This window comes from Oncorhynchus mykiss, chromosome 26 (assembly GCF_013265735.2).
Source record: "Oncorhynchus mykiss isolate Arlee chromosome 26, USDA_OmykA_1.1, whole genome shotgun sequence".
NCBI lineage: Eukaryota > Metazoa > Chordata > Actinopteri > Salmoniformes > Salmonidae > Oncorhynchus > Oncorhynchus mykiss.
In genome coordinates, this window is record NC_048590.1 from 34,962,749 (window position 1) to 34,987,593 (window position 24,845).

The window sequence follows — 24,845 nt, forward strand, 5'->3', positions numbered from 1 at the left end:
GGTGGAACAGTCGCCCTCCCGCCGCTCGAACCCCTGACACCATCATGATCGGTGGATGACGGTGGTGTGGTGGAGGACAGGTTCCTCCATCGATGGGAGGGGGTTGGCAGCTGCTCCTGCTGACTTCATTCAATCGGTGTGGTATTCTGTAACGTCCGGGGTGTAGTGGAGGAAGAAGTCAGACGCAGGAAACAGAGAGTTCAGAGTAGCACTACTTCTTTATTCACCACACAGGTGAAAACGACACCACTCAAACAAATGCCCCAAAACACAGAGGAACTAAACAGTCCTGAATAACACAGGTACACGAACAGGCGTGTACACATAAAACAATCCTGCACACCCAGCAGGCGGGCCGGCTGGATAATAAAGCCCAACTAATTAACCTAACTAAACACAGGTGTAAGTAATAAACAGACAAGGAGGGGGAGAAAAAGATCAGTGGCACCCGAACAGGAAGGGGAGCCACCTTCGGCAGGAGTCGTGACAGTTGTTTAATCAGCTTCTTGATATGCCACACCTGTCATGTGGATGGATTATCTAGCAAAGGAGAAACGCTCACTAACAGGGTAATGGAACATTTCTGCGATCTTTTATTTCAGATCATGAAACACTTCACATATTTTTGCACATATTATATTTTTGCTCATTATATACTGTATATTGATGTGTGTGTTCCTGCCTTCCTGCTGCATTGACTGATCCATACTGAGAGATCAGCAAGAGGTCTAGAGGAAGTTTAATTGCCTGTGTGTAATCCAAGCCAGCTAATTGAGCTAGTTGAGGAAATAATGATAAATGGAATGCTCCGTGAGGGTTCATGTAGTCTCAGAATGATCCACTATCAATCCTGTTTGCCAGCCGTCCTCTGTGTGTGGGAGTGGAGCATTCCATTCCATACCTGTGCGTAACAAAACTGAACTGAATAAAGGCAACAACAAAAAAAAGAAGAGAAAGCGAGAGAGAGAGCTGCATTCTTCCTTGTTGCAGGGTGGGGGTGGCACAGAAGTACTGCTGCTGCCTCTGCTACAGTCAACACGGATTCTGCTGCTGCAGTAATGCTGAGACAGTTGTTGAGAGATATGGGGCATATACAGTACAGCACACACAAATTGTACCTTGTTATTACAGACAGAGCCTTTGTAACTGTAACTGAGACTAGGTATTGGTAAGATAGACATGTTTGTAAGTAATGTAAGCTAAGTGACAGTCTATCAGTTAGAATAACATTTGATGTTTTATTTTTTTAAGATAAACAGTACATGTGTATTTGTGTTCATAGAGTCCTGCACATGTTGTGCCTCAGCAGTTCTACACTCAACTTGGACTCAAGTCTCAGGACTCCTCAGTGACAAGCAAGGTAGGTGGAATGTATTTGTCTGTAGCAGGAGAGAGATTTCAGTTTCATAATATCATCCTGTCCTCTGTGTGCCCTGCTGAGGACCAATGCCAACTGAACCCTGCTCTGTTCCTTGTGTGTGCGCGCATGTTTGTGCAAACATGTGTGCTTGTGTGTATGCGTGTGATCGTGTGTGTGCCTGTCTGCGTGCATTTCTGTGTATGTGCAGGAGAAGCGGCGTCTGGCCATCCGTAATGCAGCACTGCAGTGGGAGGGGGTCAGGGCCTGCCTGGAGCACCCGGCTCAGAACGGAGCCAAGGAGGAAGTCAGCCCTGAAGCAAGCCCTGCCCACAGTCCTGCCCAGACCAATGGCCTTGCACTGGAACCTTCTCCGGATGAGCAGCTCAGGTAACGTTAGGGGGGAGGGGCCGTGCATAGGGGTTGTACTTTGGGCTCTGGAAGACAGTAGTTATAGTTGCAGGACTGTTATAGAGGTATACATAATATGTTTTCTGTTCTGCCAGACGGGTGAGTCCGGTGTCGGCTCCGGACAGGCCAACAGGGGGCAGTGAGACCCGGATACGCTCCACCAGTCGCCCCAACAGTCCTCGAGACCCCAAGTTAGTACTACACCACACCCAGGAATACATACACATCACAGGAGGTTGGTGGCAACTTAATTGGGGAGGACGGGCTTGTGGTAATGGCGTGAGCGGCATAGGTGGAATGGTATCAAATACATCAATCACATGGTTTCCATGTGTTTGATGCCTTTCCATTTGCTGCGTTCCAGCCATTATTATGAGCCGTCCTCCCCTCAGCAGCCTCCACTGATATGCGTACTCACAGGGGATAGGATATTGGAATGTAAACATTATTCCAATGCAAGAAAACATGGTCCCGTTATAATTGTTCACACATTCTAATTATTTAAAGTTTAGCCAATAAAACTGTATAGTTGGAGCACATTTGAGGATTTTGTTTCATTCTCCTGGGTTCCATATGTGTCAGATGACTGGTGTCTACCACAGGTGGCTTGTGGCACCTTAACTGGGGAGAACGGTTCATTGTAATGGCTGGAACGAAATTAATGGAATAATATCAAACACATGGTTTCTATATGTTTTAATACCTTTCCATTCCAGCCATTATTATGAGCCGTCCTCCCTTCACCAGCCTCCTGTTGACTGTCTTCACTATACACTAGCATACAAAAGGATATCCCTCATCTATAATGGTTCCCTCCATAGAGACATGGTTCCCTCTGCTTTACACACTCAACATTTCACCCTCTAACACTCGTTAGTCGTTACACTGAAGATTTTCCTAAAACTGCACAGGGCACCATTAATTAGTTAGCAAACTTTATTGTGAAGTTTAGGGAGGGAGAGACCTTGTTCTCCATATGGCCATTCCCCCAGCCTGGCCTGACCATGCTTAGCCCCCGTGCTGCAGGCCCTAACTCCTCCTGGAGGGACTGTATACCAGTCCTGTGAGTTATAAGGGGTCAGGCTGAGATGGACACTGTGGCAGTGTCAACCACTATTATTACATGTTGCTTTCTTCCTCCAGGATATGAACATGTCCTGGAAGCGCAATCCTTCATGGCCCTAATTCACTTATAGGCTCACTTATAGCAGTTTGTGTCGCGAAAGGGGCCAAGGCTAGAGCTCAAGTGATTCACCATTCGGTGTGATGTGGTCTACTTATCTGTAACGTTAACCGTTTTTTATTGTTGTGCGCAATTGTCCAATAGGATAAAAGAGAATAACCATTTTATGATGTTTTACATCTATAACCTCGTACTGTCCTTTGTCTAAGTGCAGTTTGTCATCTCTCTGTCTGTTTCATGTAGTTGATGTATGTTTGTGATGCTTGGTATTCACTCCTTTGGGTGTCTTACAGTAAATATGCCCATGGGAATGTTCCTATTCCTGAAAGTATAAAAGAGAAGATGATAGATGGACTGAGCAGTGATTTATAGATGTGATGTTCTACAGGTATGACCCTCTGTCATCCCATGGTAAGAATGATTTGCTTTATCTCCGGATTGATAGTCTGTCCTGGTCCGGTATATTCCTCCTTAATCCTCAAAAGACAGAAAGGGTTCTTCATTCCCACAAGCTGGGCAGAGCTGCAGAGCTGGGCCTGTCTCTCTCTGTCCTCCACATCTGGTTCTGCTCTGGGACCGGGGAGGGGGGCAGGGGGAGCAGGGGGGCCCCCTGGTGTGGAGGGTTTTCCTCTCTGAGAGATGGAGGGCCTGGAGGCTGCCCTCTGCTCTGTCCCCACATTGCTTCTGAGAAAGAATAACCACTGGCGTCTGCATGATTAGATCCATTAGCTCTGGATATGCTATCTGTTGTTCCCTGGGTGTGACCGGCAATGTTCACATTCATCACAGAAAAATCAGCGTGTGACAGTTCACACGTTACTGCTGCTGCCATATGAAGACACACATCATCGTCTTTATAAGAGCATGTGAGAGAGGGCCAGCTAAAGTCCTGCTGAATAATTAACAACCACATAAACATGAATAGATGTGATGCGGGTTAGTGGAATCGTCTGATTTTACTTCCCTTGAGAAACTAGCTTAAAGGACTGTGCCCAGTGAAAGTCATGCACCTCAGAACTTCAGAACACTTGTCCCTGCAAAATGGTGATGTTTGGCACACACAGAGGCATGAACCTTGGCTAACCTTGTGCAATTATACCTAGTTGGCTAGAATTGGTGTATTAATGCTGTAAGTGTTTATCAGTATAGTCAATGGCCTTTTCAAGCTCCCCTTTCCACACCAAGCTAGAGTGGTAAATGATATGGGTTGACTGAAATGGGCCCCTGCCCCTCAGCAGGTAAAAGGAAACATATGTTGTCATCTCTGTTTGGCATTAGCAGTCCGACCTGAGCTGGAGAAGAATTAAGACAGGAGCAAATGTTGACAGTTCGTTTAGAATGGAGGAAGGAGGGAACCCCTTTTAGTGTGTTAGCATGAGAGATGGAGTAGGAGAATGGTTGTCTCTGTGAGGGCTTAGCAAATGTTGTGTGTGTGTGTGAATGTCTGTTTGTGAGTGTGTGTGTTAGCGTGTGTGCGTGCAGAAACAAGTTTGTGTGTGTGTGTATACGCGCGGGTGTGCCCGTGCCCGTCCGACTGCTGGATAGTAGCCTCTGTTTTATATTCCTTTGTGAGCAGACTGGAGGAACATTTATTCGTTCACGGTTCCCTTGAGATATGACAGGAGGGAAGAGTTATTACCCAGAAATCCAATATTGGGGCTGGCCAGAGAGTTAGAGAGGAGACATCAGTGCCCACATGCTATGTATATATTCATTAATACAGTGGCACGCTGGGTCTCCAAGCAGGTGGAGGGGCAAGCACATCAATCTTCAAGTTCTACTTATGATGGGAGAAGGAAGTCTGGGAATGAGCGAGAGAATCTGATGTCACCACCACTCAGAAACACTTCAATAAACACACTTCATTCAATAAATGTTACATCTACATCATGCCGAAGATATACAGAAATAGCCTAGTTCCAGATCTTACTCTACATCATGTCAGGAGAGACATACAGAAATAGCCTGGTTCCAGATCTTACTCTACATCGTGTCAGGAGAGACATACAGAAATAGCCTGGTTCCAGCTCTTACTCTACATCATGCCAGGAGAGACATACAGAAATAGCCTGGTTCCAGATCTTACTCTACATCATGCCAGGAGAGACATACAGAAATAGCCTGGTTCCAGATCTTACTCTACATCATGTCAGGAGAGACATACAGAAATAGCCTGGTTCCAGATCTTACTCTACATCATGTCAGGAGAGACATACAGAAATAGCCTCTACATCATGTCAGGAGAGACATACAGAAATAGCCTGGTTCCAGATCTTACTCTATATCATGTCAGGAGAGGCATACAGAAATAGCCTGGTTCCAGATCTTACTCTACATCATGTCAGGAGAGACATACAGAAATAGCCTGGTTCCAGATCTGTGTCAGCTCTAGCCAACTCCTCTGACTATCATTTTCATGCCTTATTGCAGACACTGTACAGATCTGCTACCATGCTAATAGAGAAATTGCTTGAACAATGACATTTTTCTTTCAGTTTAGAACATTTTGAAAGGTTCTTCTCACATCATGACAAGCTAAATAACCATGTTCCTTATGTGGTGCTATCATACACATGTAGGCTCATGACAGACATCGTTTTGAAGCTCCTGCTGGATTAGGTCCAGATAATTGAGCTGCTGAACACATCAGGAAATGTTTTCCACAGTTAGACTTTCCTCAGTTTGATCATCTTTGTGTCTCCTCTTCCTCTAAGTGTTTCAGGAGGGGATTTGGAGGCACCTGGCAGTCTATCAAGAGTGATTACCAGGAACAATACATGACACAGTGCAGAGTGGGCTGATGGCATGCTTCCAGACTTCCCCAGAAGGGGATGAAAAGTTACCATCACTCTTTTTTACTCTATCTACATATTACCCAGAGTCTCCTTTCTCTCGCTCTCTCTCTCTCTCTCTCTCTGTCTGTCTTTCTTTCTTTCTCTCTCGCTCTCGTCTCTGTCTCTCTCTCTATACCACTATCCCTCTCTGTCTGTCTCTGTCTGTCTGTCCAACTGCTTTTGATTTAGTACCTTTGGCAAAGCCACCTCTGAGAGGTGTGGCGTGTCCTGAAGATTAGCACCGTCTTTCACTTGTCTTGTCTATCGCTGGCCCAGACTTCCGCTCTGCTCCGTGGGGCCTGGGTCTCCCAGTGTGTGTGTGTGCGTGTGTGTGTGTGAATGAGGAGACCTCCAGCTAGTAGCTCCCTGGACGAGATGCTTTCCTCCGTGTGGCCAGTAGTACCCCCTTGCTCTTACATCACCGGTCATCACCCCTCACGTTCCTCGCCTGCCCCTCGGTGTCAGACGCGGCGCTTCCTTGAAACGCGACACTGTTTGATTAAGATTGGGTTTTACATCCACCGCATGGTGGGTCGTCTTAGATTAGCAACACGGCCAGCTAGCAACACGGCCTGCTAGAAAAATTGTTCTCCATGATTGAGTCAGACGCTAGTCTGTCAGTCACTGCTGGATTCTTGGAATCGGCTCGTACTGAATGTTAGGATTATCTGGAGGTTGTGTCTATTAGCTAATGTAATTCCTGGGTTGTTTTGTTAAGGTTGGGTTTTCTCCCAGGTTATTAAAACTCTGAGGGGAAATGGAGTATTACAGCAGGTGTTAATGACTGAACTCTGAGGCAGCCATGGGCAGTTTACTGACTCTCATTCACTCACACACACACACGCACGCTTGCATGCATACACAAGCATACACACACACACACACACACACACACAGGTGGTCCTATAGAGACACAGTAGTCATGGTGGCCAATACATGGCTTAACACTGTAGCTATGTGACCTTTAACCCTAGTGTCCTGAATCTCTCTGGCTCACATTCACCTTTCTTTCTCCTAGGGATGGAGTCAACTCTAGACCTGTAACCCTGCAGCTTGATAACAAACTGCTCTCTTGTGTCCCTTTGCAGCCACAGCCTTGATAGTGGTCTTTAGAATGTCCTGTCATGGTTATTACATGATAATCACAAGTCAATCAACATTTTAATCTCTCCTCTGTTCCAATACACCTTAATTTGTACCAGAATCTTCCCTGTTTCCCACTTCAGCACTCTCCTTCTGGGTCAGCACACCTGTCTGACCATCTTTGTATCCTCTCTTCTTCCTGTTCTTGCTCACAGTACAAAGCCTCTCTTACAGGTTGTCAGACCACTCTCCTTGATTCCTCTCTGTTCTTTGTCTCTGCTTACCTGGACAGCATCTTGCCAGGTCTTATATGCACTAAAAGGTGAGGCAGACAGAGATATGAGAGGAGGGTATGAGTCGGTCCTCAGTCCTCTAGAGAGAGAGAAGTGACCTCCAGGGGATCAGGTTTGGTGTGTGACAACAACGATGGCTTTTTAAAGAAGCCTTGTTTCACTCCCCTGACTCTGTAACAATCAGCCCAACAAGACTTGGCCTATAGGATTACAGCTCCAATAGTGTCAGGATTAGTCCTCCCTTGTGTTTTCTTTTCCCATGATCAGAGGTGTTACATTCGAAAGGGTGTGAAATATGAATAGACTGATTAGGTTGTTGGTGGGTGAACTCTAATGGCTGGTGTGGACTGCTGGTCCGTGGAGCTATATGATCCTCTGGTATGCAGCAGGTCCCCTGAGTGTCAGCAGACTGGGAGGCAGGGAGAGAAGGCAGAGAGACCCAGGGCAGCTAGTGAGGCTCCAACAGGGACAAAGAGATCATGTCTCCCTGAGACTCATCCTGATTCTCTACTCTCACGACTCCTTATCAGGGAAGGGCACTTCAACTGTTGTCACAGAGAATGGAGAGCAATTAGTCAGCATTGAAGACAAATGTTACATTCACTTAACTCTGATGACCCCTCTCACTGCTGTTTTTCTCCCCTCCGCTGATTGGCCCACTTCTTCAGACACATGTAAACTAAGATATCTTTTTCTTAATGATAGTCCAGAGGATCCTGGAAACTTGTGACTGTGCCAGGTGGGTAGAGAGTTGGCCAGGTGGGGGGGGGGGGGGAATCAGGTGCCCATCCTCACAGGTGTGTGTGCTGACTGTCTGTTTCTCTGTGTGCTCCAGGCTCCTTGAGGCAGGGGGTGCCAGCCTGCAGAGCCTCTCCCTGTCAGACAGCCACCTGGCGGAGCTGGATGGGGAAACCCTGCGCCTGTTCGGCCTCGGGGCCCTGGAGGCCCTGGAGAGAGGCTGGGGGGTCCAGACTGCAGGGGCCGTCACTGTCATAGCCTTCCGCTACATCCACTTTGATGCGATCGTGCCAACACTGCCACGCATAAGGGTCAAGTTCCCCAACCTATCTGTGAGAACACATTTACTACAAATTACATACTGTTCAATAAAGGGTCTTATCATTGGCTACTATGATAGGAGTCATATTCTCACCATGGTAACACATGGTCTCTGTTGGAGTTCTAAACTGAGGGTTCTCATTAGCCAATAGGATACTGATATGGCCACTCATTGACTGGTTTCCTGACTTATTATGGTACCTCCATACAGCACCTGATTTTCCTGGAGACCAACGTCAGCCGTCTTCCCCAGCTGGCTGCTCTGGCCCAGGTGAGACGTCTGGACCAGCTGACCATCCACCCAGAGGGGAACCCTGTAGTCAGCCTTTCCCTGTGGAGATCCTTCCTCATCTACCGCCTGCACCACTTCAACCTGCACAAGATCAACAACCTGGAGGTCAGGTCCACCTACACACTCAGAAAAAAATCTAACATGTTTTGTCTTTCAGTGTCTTTGTGCTATAATGTTCTGAACAACGTGTTAGCTGATGCCCTTTTTATTTCCCCTTGTGTGTGTGTGTGTGTGTGTGTGTGCGCATGCGTGTGTATGTGTGTGTATTTATATTGGGTGTGTGTGTGCATCAGGTGACCATGAATGACGTGATCTCTGCAGAGCGTTTGTTTGGGACGCTGGGTCATATCGCTGCCACCGAGACACCACGCTGCCGCCTGCTAGTACTACTGGAGGAGTCCAGGTGAGCTCCCTACCCACAGTACATGGTAACTGGCACTGACTGACACACACAGGCCGTGTCTGAATTTTATATATATATATTTTTTTTCACCTTTATTTAACCAGGTAGGCCAGTTGAGAACAAGTTCTCATTTACAACTGCGACCTGGCCAAGATAAAGCAAAGCAGTGCCACGCAAGCAACAACACAGATTTACACATAGACAAACGTACAGTCAATAACACAATAGAAAATAAACATAGAAAAATCTATGTACAGTGTGTGCAAATGTAGAAGAGTAGGGAGGTAGGCAATAAATAGGCCATAGAGGTGAAAATAAGGACAATTTAGCATTAATACTGGAGTGATAGATGTGCAGATGATGATGTGCAAGTAGAGATACTGGGGTGCAAAAGGGTAAGTAATAATATGGGGATGAGGTAGTCGGGTGTGCTATTTACAGATTGGCTATGTACAGGTACAGTGATCGGTAAGCTGCTCTGACAGCTGATGCTTAACGTTAGATAGGGAGATGTAAGACTCCAGCTTCAGAGATTTTTCCAATTTGTTCCAGTCATTGGCAGCAGAGTACCGGAAGGAAAGGCGGTCAAAGGAAGTTTTGGCTTTGGGGATGACAAGTGCAATATACCTGCTGGAGCGCATGCTATGGGTGGGTGTTGCTATGGTGACCAGTGAGCTGAGATAAGGCGGGGCTTTACCTAGCAAAGACTTTTAGATGACCTGGAGCCAGTGGGTATGTCGACGGATATGTAGTGAGGGCCAGCCAACGAGATCATACAGGTTGCAATGGTGGGTAGTATATGGGGCTTTGGTGACTAAACAGATGGCCCTGTGATAGACTACATCCAGTTTGCTGAGTAGAGTGTTAGGGGCTATTTTGTAAATGACATCGCCGAAGTCAATGATCGGTAGGATAGTCAGTTTTACGAAGGTATGTTTGGCAGCATGAGTGAAGGAGGCTTTGTTGCGAAATAGGAAGCTGATTCTAGATTTAATTTTGGATTGCAGATGCTTAATGTGAGTCTGGAAGGAGAGTTTACAGTCTAACCAGACACCTAGGTATTTGTAGATGTCAGAACCGTCCAGTGTAGTGATGCTAGTCGGGCTGGAGGGTGCAGGCAGCAATCGGTTGAAGATCATGCACTTAGTTTTACTTGCATTTAAAAGCAGTTGGAGGCCACAGAAGGAGTGTTGTATGGTGTTGAAGCTTGTTTGGAGGTTTGTTGACACAGTGTCCAAAGAAGGGCCAGATGTATACAGAATGGTGTCGTCAGAGGTGGATCAGAGAATCACCTGCAGCAAGAGCGACATCATTGATATATACAGAGAAAATAATCAGCCCGAGAATTGAGCCCTGTGGCACACAATAGAGACTGCCAGATGTCCGGACAACAGGCCCTCCGATTTGACACACTGAGCTCTATTTGAGAAGTAGTTGGTGAACCAGGCGAGGCAGTCATTTGAGAAGCCAAGGCTATTGAGTCTGCTGATAAGAATGTGGTGATTGACAGAGTCGAAAGCCTTGGCTAGGTAGATGAAGACGGCTGCACAGTACTGTCTTTTATCGATGGCGGTAATGATATCATTTAGGACCTTGAGCATGGCTAAGGTGCACCCTTGACCAGCTCGGAAACCAGATTGCATAGTGGAGAAGGTACTGTGGGATTCGAAATGGTCGGTGGTCTGTTTATTAACTTGGCTTTCGAAGATTTTAGAAAGGCGGGGCAGGATGGGTCTATAACAGTTTGGGTCTAGAGTGTCTCCCCCTCTGACTAGGGGGATGACCGCGGCAGCTTTCTAATCTTTGGGGATCTCAGACGATACAAAAGAGAGATTGAATAGGCTAGTAATAAGGGTTGCAACAATTTCGGTGGATAATTTTAGAAAGAGAGGGTCCAGATTGTCTAGCCCAGCTGATTTGTAGGGATCCAGATTTTGCAAGTTGCTGAGATGTTGGCCGGAATACCCATACTTGCATCCTAAATAGTAGGCCGTTAGAGTAAGCAAAAAATAAAATGTATGCGTCATTTTGAAAATCGAGTATACTTTAAATGCCCGGATGCCATGCTCTTTTCAGCTTTAACAACAGCTAATCAATTAGATATGGGGAAATGCTACCGAAATCAATGAATAACGGGAAACAACGCAATCATCATGTCGCGGTCTCAGTATGCGAAAATAGAGTATGTGAATTTCGAAAAATCGATTATGGTTTAAATGCCAGGATGTTATACTCCTTTTGGTTCTTCATCCAGTAGAATTAGATGAACACTTTTCCATAATGCATTGGAAGAGGTGGACTGGGAGTGATAGGCCCTAGTACTCTTCAAGTAGCCATACAACAAGACTAGGCTACTTAATTGGGAAGATGCCGAATAGCGAAGCTTCTGCAGTGGTGTTCAAATGTAAGCTAAGTCATTTTTCTTCTCCTTAAAATTTGTATTGCATCGTAGGATACATCTTTGAAAACAGAAGTCGTTTTTATTTTTTTATTTTTTTAAGTGGCTTTCTGTTTTCTCATTGAAAAGTGTTTATTGTTCTCTTGGCCTTTGTCAGAGCTTTTAAACTAAATACTAAACCATCTTTTGATTTGTTAATGTGTCGGCACCGTGGACTCAGGATGTGGCTGCGGTATTGATGTCATATTAGTCAGGCCTTTTGATTAAACACTTGAATTGTTTTAGTTTTGTAGGCGTGGCTACCTATTTAATTATTTCATTTATGGATCGTTCCCAATGATAAGTGCTTTAGTTTATTATGCTGCTGTCCAACGGTTCTGAATTTGCGACGCACCCGACAGTTTTCTGTGCAATAGTCTTTTGATTTGAACATTTGAAATGTTTCTGTGTGTGTACTAAGCTATTTAATTGAACTTATATATGTTACAGCACTTTAGTTTCACTAATAAATATGTTGACATTTAACCAAATGATCTGTTTCTGTCTTCTTTTTAAATAGGATAGATGGGCTATAAGGACTACAGTATAGGTCCAATTTGATAGTCTGCCTGTAACCAGCCTGAGTAGGCCTATAACTCCATTCATATTCTACAGTACATGCTAAATAGTATCCAACGATGAGTACATAGTATGCAGTTTGAATATGTAGTATGTAAGTATGAGTATTTGGACATGGCCACAGTCTGGTACCTGGTACACCTGGTACCTGGCACTGACTAACACACAGCGCTCACTCAGGTTACCAAACAAAAACATTAGCTACACTTTAATTACGTGTGTTCACTGTACCCTAGAGAACCTGTCTGAGTTTGTTTATGAGTTTGTATACTGTGTGGGTGTGTGCTTGTGTGTGTGTCTGTGTGTACGTATGTTAATGAGTCTGTGTGTGAAGGATAGACAAAGCCTGACATCAAGGAGCCATAGGGAGTTGGTTGGAAGCAGGGTCCCAGTGATAGGGTGGGTACCTGGCATCTTCCTCACATTCCCATTCCTCTCCCCAGCCAACAGCTCTTCAACTATATCACTTGGTCACTGAAACACAACCAAGCAAAGTAAAACATGCCATTGAACTGAAGGGGTCATGCCTCCTCAGCCCTGCTGTAGTGGCATCTCTCTCAGTGCCCCGAGCAGAGCCCTGTCTGTCAGGAGAATACTATATATTAAAAGTTAATTGGCAAACAAAAGGCCAACTGCCATTCTCTGCTGGCTTCCAGTTCCTCTTTAATAACTCACACTCACTGTCACCCGAAATAGAAAACACAATAAAATATGCCATTTAGCCAACGCTTTAATCCAAACCAAGTTACAGTCATACGTGCATACATTTTTACGTATGGGTGTACCCGAGAATCAAACCCACTACTCAGGTGTTATAAGCACCATGCTCTACCAAGTGAGCTACAAAGGACCACGCTCTACCAATAGCTGGGAGCTGATCATTATTTTCAGATCAACAATGAAATGGTATTCGCTGTGACCTGCTGACATTGTGTGATACTGCATAGATTTGTCAAATAAATATTTTATATGTATAGGATGTTTGATAACATGAACTTTGACCTTTCCAAAAATACTAGTTGAAATTAACTTGATCTTATAAAGAGAGTTTTTATAGACTGGTTCAGGGCAGATGAAGAAACAATTGATGTGATGGCCACTCCATGGAGATCAAACATGTATGGTTATTCATATCATAAATCTCTCTACTTGAATTAATTCCACTCTATGAATCACAATACACTTGGTACACTGCAAAATATGTTCTGAGAAGTTGAATGAGTGCCAGAGCGTTTTGTTTGTAATGTGTATCTGACTAATATATTAGTCTTTGAATGTCTTTGAATGTGTATTTATGTATGCATGTGTGCCGCAGGTATGTGTAATGTACTGTAAATGTACTGTATATCTCTGTCTGTGTGAGGCCTTGAGATGACAGGCCAGGGCTTGTCTGTCCCTAGCAGCTGCCGTTTTTATCGCTCGCTGTGAGAAATGGACGAGCATGGCAGTTAGTTCACTTCCCTAGCCTGTCCCTTCAGGTTCACTCTGTATGATTACCCACAACACCCCTGGGCCTTCTAGAGCAGAGCATTGAAGAAATGTCTGAGTATCAACCAATACTTTACCTTGAGCTGCCTTATGGAATTCATCCTTTTTCCCCCAACTGAGCCCACTGACCTACTCTGCAACAGCCCTAACCTTTTAAGTCCAGTAATATGTCTGTATTTGATTAAGGTTTAACCTTCCATATAAAATAATGTCTAAACTTTCCCCTCTCAGCCTCTGCACAGTGCACAGGGCTCTCACACTACTTCCTGTAGTTTGGTCCTTCCAGTGTATTCCTGTAATAATTAAGATGGGAGTTCACTACAGTCATCAGTGAATGGTTTCAGATCCAGTACAGACATGTATAACCCTGAGATATACATTATACAGTCATAGTTAGGTTTGGACAATCCATGTGGGAACACATATGGTCATGGGTAGGGCAGATATTGCTGTGAAGGTAGCCAGAGCAAAGGCTATGATGGCTATAATGCTTTTGGTGTATTGCGGTTGAGGACCAAGTCATAATCAAAAGTCATTGAACATGGGAGAAGGCCAAAAGGCCTGAAGATAGGCAATTCTGGGGTGGGGGACAGCTTGTCCCGTTGTGTGAACCATCATGTGATAGTTTTGACATTCATGTCTGTGATACAATACGAATTACTGGAGGCCAGAACGGAGTCCTGAACCCAATGTACGAGTGGTTCATCCTTCTTCTCAGTGAATTAAGTTGATGGTGTGGGCTGTTATACTGGGGTGTTTGCGTTCAACCTCCACTCTACTGTACAGTATCATTATACAGTAGAGTACATGCTCAGCTATGCTGAATGAGGGCTGTTTGATAGATACACACCACTCAGTTGATCCTCTGCCCACCTATACATACAGTGTTCAGGCTCTCTGTCTCCGACACAAGCACACACACTTATCCCAGTAGGTATTTTAGCCTGCAGCCTCTGTCTCAATGACTATTCCAGAGTTCTGGCACCAGCGTTTGGAACATGTTGGTGCAGTGCTGAATTTCATGAGATGAATAATGATGGACAGGGACGTTTGATGTAGCTAACATCCTTTATTAATGTTCTCATCCTGGTTACATCTGTACCAATCCTGCTGCTGAAAACTATACGACTGACAAAGAACTGATTTAAAAATGTATGTAGAAGTACTTTATCATTCCCAATTCATTGTTCGTAAAGTAATTGTTTGGCTTGGCTTCCATGGAATTAATGTCGGCACGACTGTAATAGTATCTGATACCAGTCTTGACAGATGTGTTAATGCGGAGCACTGAGTGAATGTCATTACTATTTGTCGAAACGTGTATTGTGATACTTTGTTATTCCCTTCTTTGACGATGGCACTGCCCCTGGCAGTGGATGCCCCTATTGGATGCCCTGATGCCCCAGACATGTCTAACTCACCTGTCCCCTTTGCATAGCCGCTGGAAGTAGGGGTGCTGCAGCACCCCCTGAAAAATCATATATATATATATTTTTTTAAACATTAATTAAGAAAAACATTTATTTGAACAAACAGTTTTTTCACAAAAGTAGTGCACTGGGCCTTTACTAGTATTAGCGGACCAATATAGACATCTGTAGCGTGGGCAAAACCATTTTTTCAGCATTCCCGCTTTGGCAAATAAGGTAGTTGAATAATTAAGAACAGTACCTTGCAGGATTCAATAGTTGGAATTGCAAGACTTGTTGCCCTTTCCCTTTCTCCTCGATTGTCATTCTAATAGAATCCAGAATGAACAAAACACTGTCCTCAACAAAACATCCACATCAAATTAAAGATTTTGTACATTACTGTATAGTACATAGGCTGGTCATCTAGGTTTGTCCCTGTAGACTTTCCATCACCATGAAGAAGAACAATGCACAATACAGTAATTGAGTACATTGACACATCAAGTGGTTTGTGATGATATGATGTGGCTCAGTTGGTAGCGCATGGTGCTTGCAATGCTAGGATTGTGGGTTTGATTCCCACGGGACTAGTATGAAAAAATATGTACGTGTGTGTGTATATATATATCAACCATGTATTTTTATATTCCACAAGCATTTTCAGATTAACTGTTTTGTACAGATAATCATCAGACTCAAGTTACAAATGCTGGTAAACACTCAAATGCATTTAGGGTAAAAAATGTCACAAAAGGAGTGTGTTGGGCCTTTGCTAGTCTTGTATTAGCGGACTGATATGGACGTAAAAGACAACACAGCACCCCCACCCCCAAAACGACTTCTGCCTTGTCTCAATCTCTCTCTCTTGCTCTCTCTCTCCCTCTCCCCTCCTCTCTCTCTTTTGCTCCCTCCTTCCCTGCCTCTCTCTCTCTCTCTAGGAAGCGTCAGCTGCAGTTTCTGTTGGAGGGGCGTGGGCGCCGCGCAGGCTTGAGCCCAGAGGAGCTGCGTGACAACGGCAAGCTGCTTGGAGAGGGCCTGAGCAGAGCCCTGTTCAACTACCCCAGTAGAGACTGCTGCAGTGTGGGAGCGGAGAGCCCAGAGGTCAGCACTCTCAGACTATCACTCTGTCTGTAGCCTGGTCCCAGTGGTGATGACTGCAGTAGCAGAGTGGAAGCAGCCAGTCTAGCCTGGTGGTCCCAGATCTCTTCCATCACAAAGAGATCTGGGACCAGGATAGACTGGCTGCGCTCACTCTGCTACTGTAGACATCACCACTACCTGTCACTGTATACCTGATGCTTCATACTATAGCAACTTTATTGAGGGCATGTTTCATACATTTACAGCTGTGATCCTCAATCCTGCTCCTTGAGCCGTGAAACACCTGATTTAGCCAATAAAAGTATTGAAGACAGTGGCTCTCCTGGAGAAGGATTGAGGATCACTGATTTACAATGTAACATGATTACTATCCAATAGGATGATCAATGGAGACTCTCACTCTTCCTCTCATCAGTGTCAAAGCTAACAGTCCTCTGTTCCCTGGATCTCCTCAGGAGGGTGCTATGGAGTCGTCATCGGAGCGCCGCGCTGTGATGGAACAGTATATACAGGCTCAGGTCCAGAGGGCATCTGACACCAACCTGAAGGGGGAGTCCCTCCACAAACTGTGGCCCTCCATGTTCATGGAGATGGTGAGAGACTATGTGCTGGAGATGAGGGACCGACCAACCTTCCGTCAGGCCTGCCTCAACAGGCTCTCCACACAGGGAAAGTGAGAGGGTGAGGGGTATAGACCTGGTAAAACTCCATAAGACCCACAGTACAGCAAACCGGACACATACTGGAAACGGGTACAGCATACTGGACAGATACTAGAAACAGGTACAGCATACTGGAAACAGCTACAGCATACTGGACACATACTAGAAACAGGTACAGCATACTGGACACATACTAGAAACAGGTACATCATACTGGACACATACTAGAAACAGCTACAGCATACTGGAAACAGGTACAGCATACTGGACACATACTACAAAAAGGTACATCATACTGGACACATACTAGAAACAGCTACAGCATACTGGACACATACTGGAAACAGGTACAGCATACTGGACACATACTAGAAACAGCTACAGCATACTGGACACATACTGGAAACAGCTACAGCATACTGGACACATACTAGAAACAGGTACAGCATACTGGACACATACTAGAAACAGCTACATCATACTGGACACATACTAGAAACAGCTACAGCATACTGGACACATACTGGAAACAGCTACAGCATACTGGACACATACTAGAAACAGGTACAGCATACTGGAAACAGGTACAGCATACTGGACACATACTAGAAACAGCTACAGCATACTGGACACATACTGGAAACAGGTACAGCATACTGGACACATACTGGAAACAGGTACAGCATACTGGACACATACTAGAAACAGCTACAGCATACTGGACACATACTAGAAACAGGTACAGCATACTGGACACATACTGGAAACAGGTACAGCATACTGGACACATACTAGAAACAGGTACAGCATACTGGACACATACTGGAAACAGGTACAGCATACTGGACACACTGGAAACAGGTACAGCATAATGGAAACAGGTACAGCATACTGGAAGATGGATGTGGATTTTTCTTTTAAAGGCAACTTTGAGGGGGGGTTCTCACCAGCTGGGCCTCATAAGCTTGAATTCACATTATCATGGAAAAGACAATATTGATGTTTGTTCTATACTCTGTTCTTCCTATTCAACTTGATTCCAGGATGCACGGAGCTATAGAGCTATAAACTTGAGAAAGTCATTGTGAGCTTGCATTGTCATCCCTAAAGAGGAACATGCTTTGCACTTTAAAGCCTTCATAAAAATCCTGTTCTGGAGCCTTCATCTCCAGCTGAAGATTACAATGAGTGTGTCTCATTGAGCCTAGAATGATTGTGTCATGATAATCCTCTTCTTAATGTTACTCTCTCTCTCTCTGCCTGGCGTGATGACAAGGGCACAAAATACACGTTTTCTTTTCGGACCACTCATTTTCTGTATTGTACTTAGAAATAAAATATTCTCTAACACTTAACTGTTCCATGTTTATTGCTCCTGTAGTGTCTCTGTTGATCAAGAAACCATGCTGCAGTAAATGTATTCTCCATCCATCAATCATCAAATTACTCAGAGCTAATATTTTGACTGAATCAGACAGACGATTTTGCACAACAACATATAATCAAAAGTTATTTTTTTGTTTTGTTATATTTATCTCTTTTGAGCATTAAACCCTAAGTATGTTATACTATATTATACCATCTCTGGCTCCTCTGATCTGACTATTAACTGAATTGTTTTGAAGAACAGCACTATATCCAGCCACCTCCTAATACATTAGACAGAGCCGTGTGCTAATGCTGTTCCACAGTACCTCAGTGTCCCTCCCTGTGCATGCTCTACCCTGCACTGGGACATCCAGGGGCAATGGAGAGGGTCCTCTCTCTCCTGTTGAACTCAGAAAGGAATGTTCTTGCAGGCTTCGATAGTGTAGACTGGTTTACTACCAGCTGTTCCTGGTCCCCTCACTCACTACAACTACTCTGTAGGGAGGCTGGGCTCTCCACGCTGCCTGTGCTGTCAATGGTTTACAGTCAAGGGTTTCCAAAGTCAACTCCAGACACCTGTGGCACTACACAGGGTTGGTGAAAAGGGAAACTGGAGCTTTGCCGGAGTGGGAGAGTTCAGAATTGAAGCTATCAGAAATGGTTTTCTGAATTGAATGTTCGATGTGCAACTGAATAAACAGAAGCATCTTGGGGAGAGGCAACTGTGGTTCAAGTGTAAGTACTACTGCTCTCAGACAGTGTAATGTCCTACTGCTCTCAGACAGTGTAATGTCCTACTGCTCTCAGACAGTGTAATATCCTACTGCTCTCAGACAGTGTAATGTCCTACTGCTCTCAGACAGTGTAATATCCTACTGCTCTCAGACAGTGAAATGTCCTACTGCTCTCAGACAGAGTAATGGTTTTATGTGCATTATAGTCAAACATTGTTCAGCAAAAATAAGAATTTCTCATGCACATTTAGGGAAAACGATATCATACACTACCGTTCAAAAGTTTGGTGTTTTGCGGGTACTATTTAATGAAGCTGCCAGTTGAGGACTTGTGAGGTGTCTGTCTCTCAAACTAGACACTCTAATGTACTTGTCCTCTTGCTCAGTTGTGCACCGGGGCCTCCCAATCCTCTTTCTATTCTGGTTAGAGACCGTTTGCGCTGTCCTGTGAAGGGAGTAGTACACAGCGTTGTACGAGATCTTCAGTTTCTTGGAAATTCCTGCACCCTCTGTAGTGCCTTGCGGTCGAAGGCCATGCAGTTGCCATACCAGGCAGTAATACAACCAGTCAGGATGCTCTCTGGTGCAGCTGTAGAACCTTTTGAGGATCTGAGGACCCATGCCGAATGTTTTCAGTTTCCTGAGGGGGAATAGGTTTTGTTGTGCCCTCTTCACAACTGTCTTGGTGTGCTTGGACCATGTTAGTTTGTTGGTGATGTGGACACCAAGGAACTTGAAGCTCTCAACTGCTCCACTACAGCTCCGTTAATGAGAATGGGGGCGTGCTCGGCCCTCCTTTTCCTGTAGTCCACAATCACGTTGAGGGAGAGGTTGTTGTCCTTGCACCACATGGTCAGGTCTCTGAGGATCAGCACTGCGGATTTGTTGTTACCTACCCTTACCACCTGGGGGACGGCCCGTCAGGAAGTCCAGGATCCAGTTGCAGAGGGAGGGGTTTAGTCTCAGGGTCCTTAGCTTAGTGATGAGCTTTGAGGGCACTATGGTGTTAAACACTGAGCTGTAGTCAGTGAATAGCATTCTCACATAGGTGTTCCTTTTGTCCAGGTGTGTAAGGGATGTGTGGAGGGCAATACAGATTGCATCATCTGTGGATCTGTTGGGGCGGTATGCAAATTGGAATGGGTCTAGGGTTTCTGGGATAATGGTGTTGATGTGAGCCATCACCAGCCTTTCAAAATCAAATCAAATGTATTTATATAGCCCTTCGTACATCAGCTGACATCTCAAAGTGCTGTACAGAAAACCAGCCTAAAACCCCAAACAGCAAGCAATGCAGGTGTAAAAGCACAGTGGCTAGGAAAAACTCCCTAGAAAGGCCAAAACCTAGGAAGAAACCTAGAGAGGAACCAGGCTATGAGGGGTGGCCAGTCCTCTTCTGGCTGTGCCGGGTGGAGATTATAACAGAACATGGCCAAGATGTTCAAATGTTCATAAATTACCAGCATCGTCAAATAATAATAATCACAGGCAGAACAGTTGAAACTGGAGCAGCAGCACGGCCAGGTGGACTGGGGACAGCAAGGAGTCATCGTGCCAGGTAGTCCTGAGGCATGGTCCTAGGGCTCAGGTCCTCCGAGAGAGAGAACGAGAGAATTAGAGAGAGCATACTTCAATTCACACAGGACACCGGATAAGACAGGAGAAGTACTGACCCTAGCCCCCCGACACCTAAACTACTGCAGCATAAATACTGGAGGCTGAGACAGGAGGGGTCAGGAGACACTGTGGCCCCATTCGATGATACCCCCGGACAGGGCCAAACAGGAAGGATATAACCCCACCCACTTTGCCAAAGCACAGCCCCACACCACTAGAGGGATATCTTCAACCACCAACTTACCATCCTGAGACAAGGCCGAGTATAGCCCACAAAGATCTCCACCACGGCACAACCCAAGGGGGGGTGCCAACCCAGACAGGAAGATCACATCAGTGACTCAACCCACTCAAGTGACGCACCCCTCCTAGGGACGGCATGAAAGAGCACCAGTAAGCCAGTGACTCAGCCCCTGTAATAGGGTTAGAGGCAGAGAATCCCAGTGGAAAGAGGGGAACTGACCAGGCTGAGACAGCAAGGGCGGTTCGTTGCTCCAGAGCCATTCCGTTCACCTTCACACTCCTGTGCCAGACTACACTCAATCATATGACCCACTGAAGAGATGAGTCTTTTGTAAAGACTTAAAGGTTGAGACCGAGTTTGCGTCTCTCACATGGGTAGACAGACCATTCCATAAAAATGGAGCTCTGTTTGCTTAGAAATTCTAGGGATAATTAGGAGGCCTGCGTCTTGTGACCCTAGCGTACATGTAGGTATGTACGGCAGGACCAAATCAGAGAGATAGGTAGGTGTAAGCCCATGTAATGCTTTGTAGGTTATCAGTAAAACCTTGAAATCAGCCCTTGCCTTGACAGGAAGCCAGTGTCGGGAGGCTAGCACTGGAGTAATATGATCACATTTTTTGGTTCTAGTCAGGATTCTAGCAGCCGTATTTAGCACTAACTGACGTTTATTTAGTGCTTTATCCGGGTAGCCGGATAGAGAATTGCAGTGGTCTAACCTAGAAGTAACAAAAGCATGGATAACTTTTTCTGCATCATTTTTTGACAGAAAAGCACTTCATGGCTACAGACGTGAGGGCTACGGGTCGGTAGTCATTTAGGCAGGTTACCTTAGTGTTCTTGGGCACAGGGACTATGGTGGTCTGCTTGACACATGTTGGTATTACAGACTCAGACAGTTGAAAATGTCAGTGAAGACACTTGCCAGTTGGTCAGCGCATGCTCGGAGTACACGTCCTGGTAATCTGTCTGCCCTGCGGCCTTGTGAATATTGACCTGTTTAAAGGTCTTATTCGCATTGGCTGCGGAGAACAGCTGATGCTCTCATGCATGTTTCAGTGTTACTTGCCTCGAAGCGAGCATAGAAGTAATTTAGCTTGTCTGGTAGGCTTGTGTCACTGGGCAGCTCTCGGCTGTGCTTCCCTTTGTAGTCTGTAATAGTTTGCAAGCTTTGCCACATCCTACGAGCATCGGAGCCGGTGTAGTACGATTCAATCTTAGTCCTATATTGACACTTTGCCTGATTGATGATTTATTGGAGGGCATAAGGGGATTTCTTATAAGCTTCCGGGTTAGAGTCCTGCTCCTTGAAAGCGGCAGCTCTACCCTTTAGCTCAGTGAGGATGTTGCCTGTAATCCATGGCTTCTGGTTGGGGTATGTACGTACGTCACTGTGGAGACGACATCATCAATGCACTTATTTATATCCTGCAGGAATCATTCCTTCATGACAGTGGCCTGTTGGGGATTAGAGGCTGTTACAATCTTTGAAATACAATTATTTTAATAACTAGAGCTGTCAGACACCATCTAGTCTTCTCTCATTAGTGTTTTTCTGACACTTTACAACATTGACCTGTGGAATGAGTGCCAATATCTGCCTCACTTAGAGCAAACTTAGATTTTTAAATGATGATAGCTAGAAAACATCAGTGCTGTGTTTCTTTTGTTGACAGATAAACAGTGCATTCATTTCTTCATAATACTTCATGTGATTTGGAGTGATAATGACAGTAATCAAAATACAACAAGTTTTTACACATTTCAGGAAGTTTTACTTTGACACAACATGCAACTACATCGTATTGAAACAGTTGTCAGTTTATAGAGACGAAACTGAGTCAGATTCACACAAACAGACTTTAGGGAGAACCTCAGAGAACCTGATGACAAGTGACAGCACACTGTGCTTGGTGGGGAGGTACAGTAGATAAGAGGAGAGGGAGAGTAATAAGTCATCCTTTGTTGGAAAGCAAATGAGAACTGCTGGCATGGCAGCACTTCCCAAACCCAGGGCTCTGAGGGGTCAACTCAATATCAACTCCAACATGCCGGACATTTACATACCACTCTTTGAGTAATAGCCAGCCTTATTGGTCTATACTCTTTATTTAGAAGCTTATTTTTACACTGACTGAAAGATGTGGTACTGGAATCCATCATTGGAAAACGTCCTTCTGATATCTGTTGGACTGGTGCATGAGAACCAACAATCCTTGATGTGAGCAAAACAAGGTCATAAAAGGGAACTTCTGCAGACTCCGTTCTTGAGAACATTTTTGAGAGATGCTGGTATCAAATCAAACCATATGTAGAGCTTCCTTCCAAAGCAATGTATTCCCAGCTGAATTCTCCCCCACACTCTTATATCATGCCCAGCCTAAGGTTCCTCCTTCGACACTGTAATGGAGGCAGGCCAAGGAGAGCTCTGCTGTTGACAAGCAAAACACAGCCAGGGTGTTTGTAGTATCAAAGAGCTGCATAGGATCCGTCATATTAATTAATACTGTATATTGCCATGTAGGTGTTGCTGTCAATGAGGAATCTTCACCTTAATCCACCCAAATTCTTTGATACGAGCAAAGGAAAAAGCCCTCAGGTAAGAGAGAAAAATGTTTTAGTGAATAAATATTGGACTCCTCAAGAATGATTGTCACATGCATATAGAACCCAGGTTGTCTGTGGGAATCTAGACTGCATAAGCCCACTGAGCATGAGCTCTGAGTGATATGATGAGTCTCAAGGTCTTCGTCAAGGTTACTCTTCATGCGTAATTTGTGAACTCATTCAGACATTAGGGAAATGCATTATGGTGGCATGCACAACCAATGAAAGTGACATTCATACAGTGTGTGGGGTGTTATCAAAACGATAGACTATCATGACAGACGATTAACTTTTTATTCATTAAATTTATCCTCAAATCAGAGTGTCTCCACAGTAATAGCTTGTTTATAAGCCTAGATACTTCTCCATATAGAGTATGTGACGACAGAAACTGGCAGTAACCTTGTGTTGTATTATTTACTTGTCATGCAGGATGTATTTCACAGGATTAAATACTGGTTATACTGTAAACAAACCAGCTCTGTTGGCTCTGATAGTAGCCTCTGCTATCAGTTCACTCATGTATATCAAAATATGTATCTGTACTGTGGTGTACAGGTATCATTCAGCAAATAGAGACTTTGATACCAGTTAAGATAGCAATGTGTGTGTGTATGGGTGAATGGACCAGAAGTATCCCATAGAAAAAATGTTTTACTTCTCAAGCAAAGGACGGATTGAGAGTCTGAGGTGCTGCTGATGAGGAGTTAGCTTTTTAAGTGTGTTCTATTGTTTCTGCTCGTAAAGCCATCCCACTGAGACACCACCTCCTCATAATGTATGATCTGGACACATGGATTCCTCTTAGTTCCACTTCATAGGACAGAGTATTACTTTTCCCTGGTCCTGGAATGAGCTTAGCACATTGTTTATTGTTAGTTACAGTGCTGACTGTGCTGTACGTCTGATGGCAGGGGATTCACATTTTTGTCGATGACAGGGTAGAACAGCTCTCCTTTTGAAAGTGTTTCCTTGTATAGTTTGAATGGGTCAACCGGAACAGTAGTTCATTAAGTTGCTATAATTGGGTGCGGTCACCCGTGACCATGGTTTGGAAACATAGAGGTTAAAGGCAAATTCACAGCCAGCATCAACATGGTCCCACCATTGAATAAAGCCATTATGATAGCCGGCACCTTTGGACACAACGGCCATGATGAGACACATATATAACACAGTATATTCAGTGGGGCAAAAAAGTATTTAGTCAGCCACCAATTGTGCAAGTTCTCCCACTTAAAAAGATGAGAGAGGCCTGTAATTTTCATCATAGGTACACTTCAACTATGACAGACAAAATGAGGGGGAAAAAAATCCAGAAAATCACATTGTAGGATTTTTAATGAATTTATTTGCAAATTATGGTGGAAAATAAGTATTTGGTCAATTGGTGAATACATATGCATGCACCACCTTTCTGTTTTCTATATTTTTGAAGTTCTTTTTTTCATTTCACTTCACCAATTTGGACTATTTTGTGTATGTCCATTACATGAAATCCAAATTAAATTAAATGTAGATTACAGGTTGTAATGTTACAAAATAGGAAAAACGCCAAGGGGGATGTCACGCCCTGACCGTAGATTGCTTTGTATGTTTCTATTTTTAGTTTGGTCAGGGTGTGATGTGGGCGGGTATTCTATGTTGTAGGTCTAGGTTTTCTTTTTCTATGTGTTTGGCCT

The 24,845-nt window shown here is 44.6% G+C and overlaps 1 protein-coding gene across 1 annotated transcript in view; it reads left to right on the top strand.

The window, feature by feature from the left end:
* LOC110506118 (leucine-rich repeat-containing protein 49) overlaps positions 1-17,951 on the top strand; it is a 47,336-nt gene extending 29,385 nt beyond the window's left edge. The window contains exons 6-12 of the mRNA XM_036963624.1: positions 1,569-1,747; positions 1,864-1,959; positions 7,997-8,231; positions 8,432-8,617; positions 8,806-8,915; positions 15,770-15,932; positions 16,388-17,951. Coding sequence (XP_036819519.1) covers positions 1,569-1,747; positions 1,864-1,959; positions 7,997-8,231; positions 8,432-8,617; positions 8,806-8,915; positions 15,770-15,932; positions 16,388-16,609 — 1,191 coding nt within the window. The 3' untranslated portion in view covers positions 16,610-17,951. The remainder of the gene's footprint in view (positions 1-1,568; positions 1,748-1,863; positions 1,960-7,996; positions 8,232-8,431; positions 8,618-8,805; positions 8,916-15,769; positions 15,933-16,387) is intronic.
* The last annotated feature ends 6,894 nt before the right edge of the window (positions 17,952-24,845 follow it).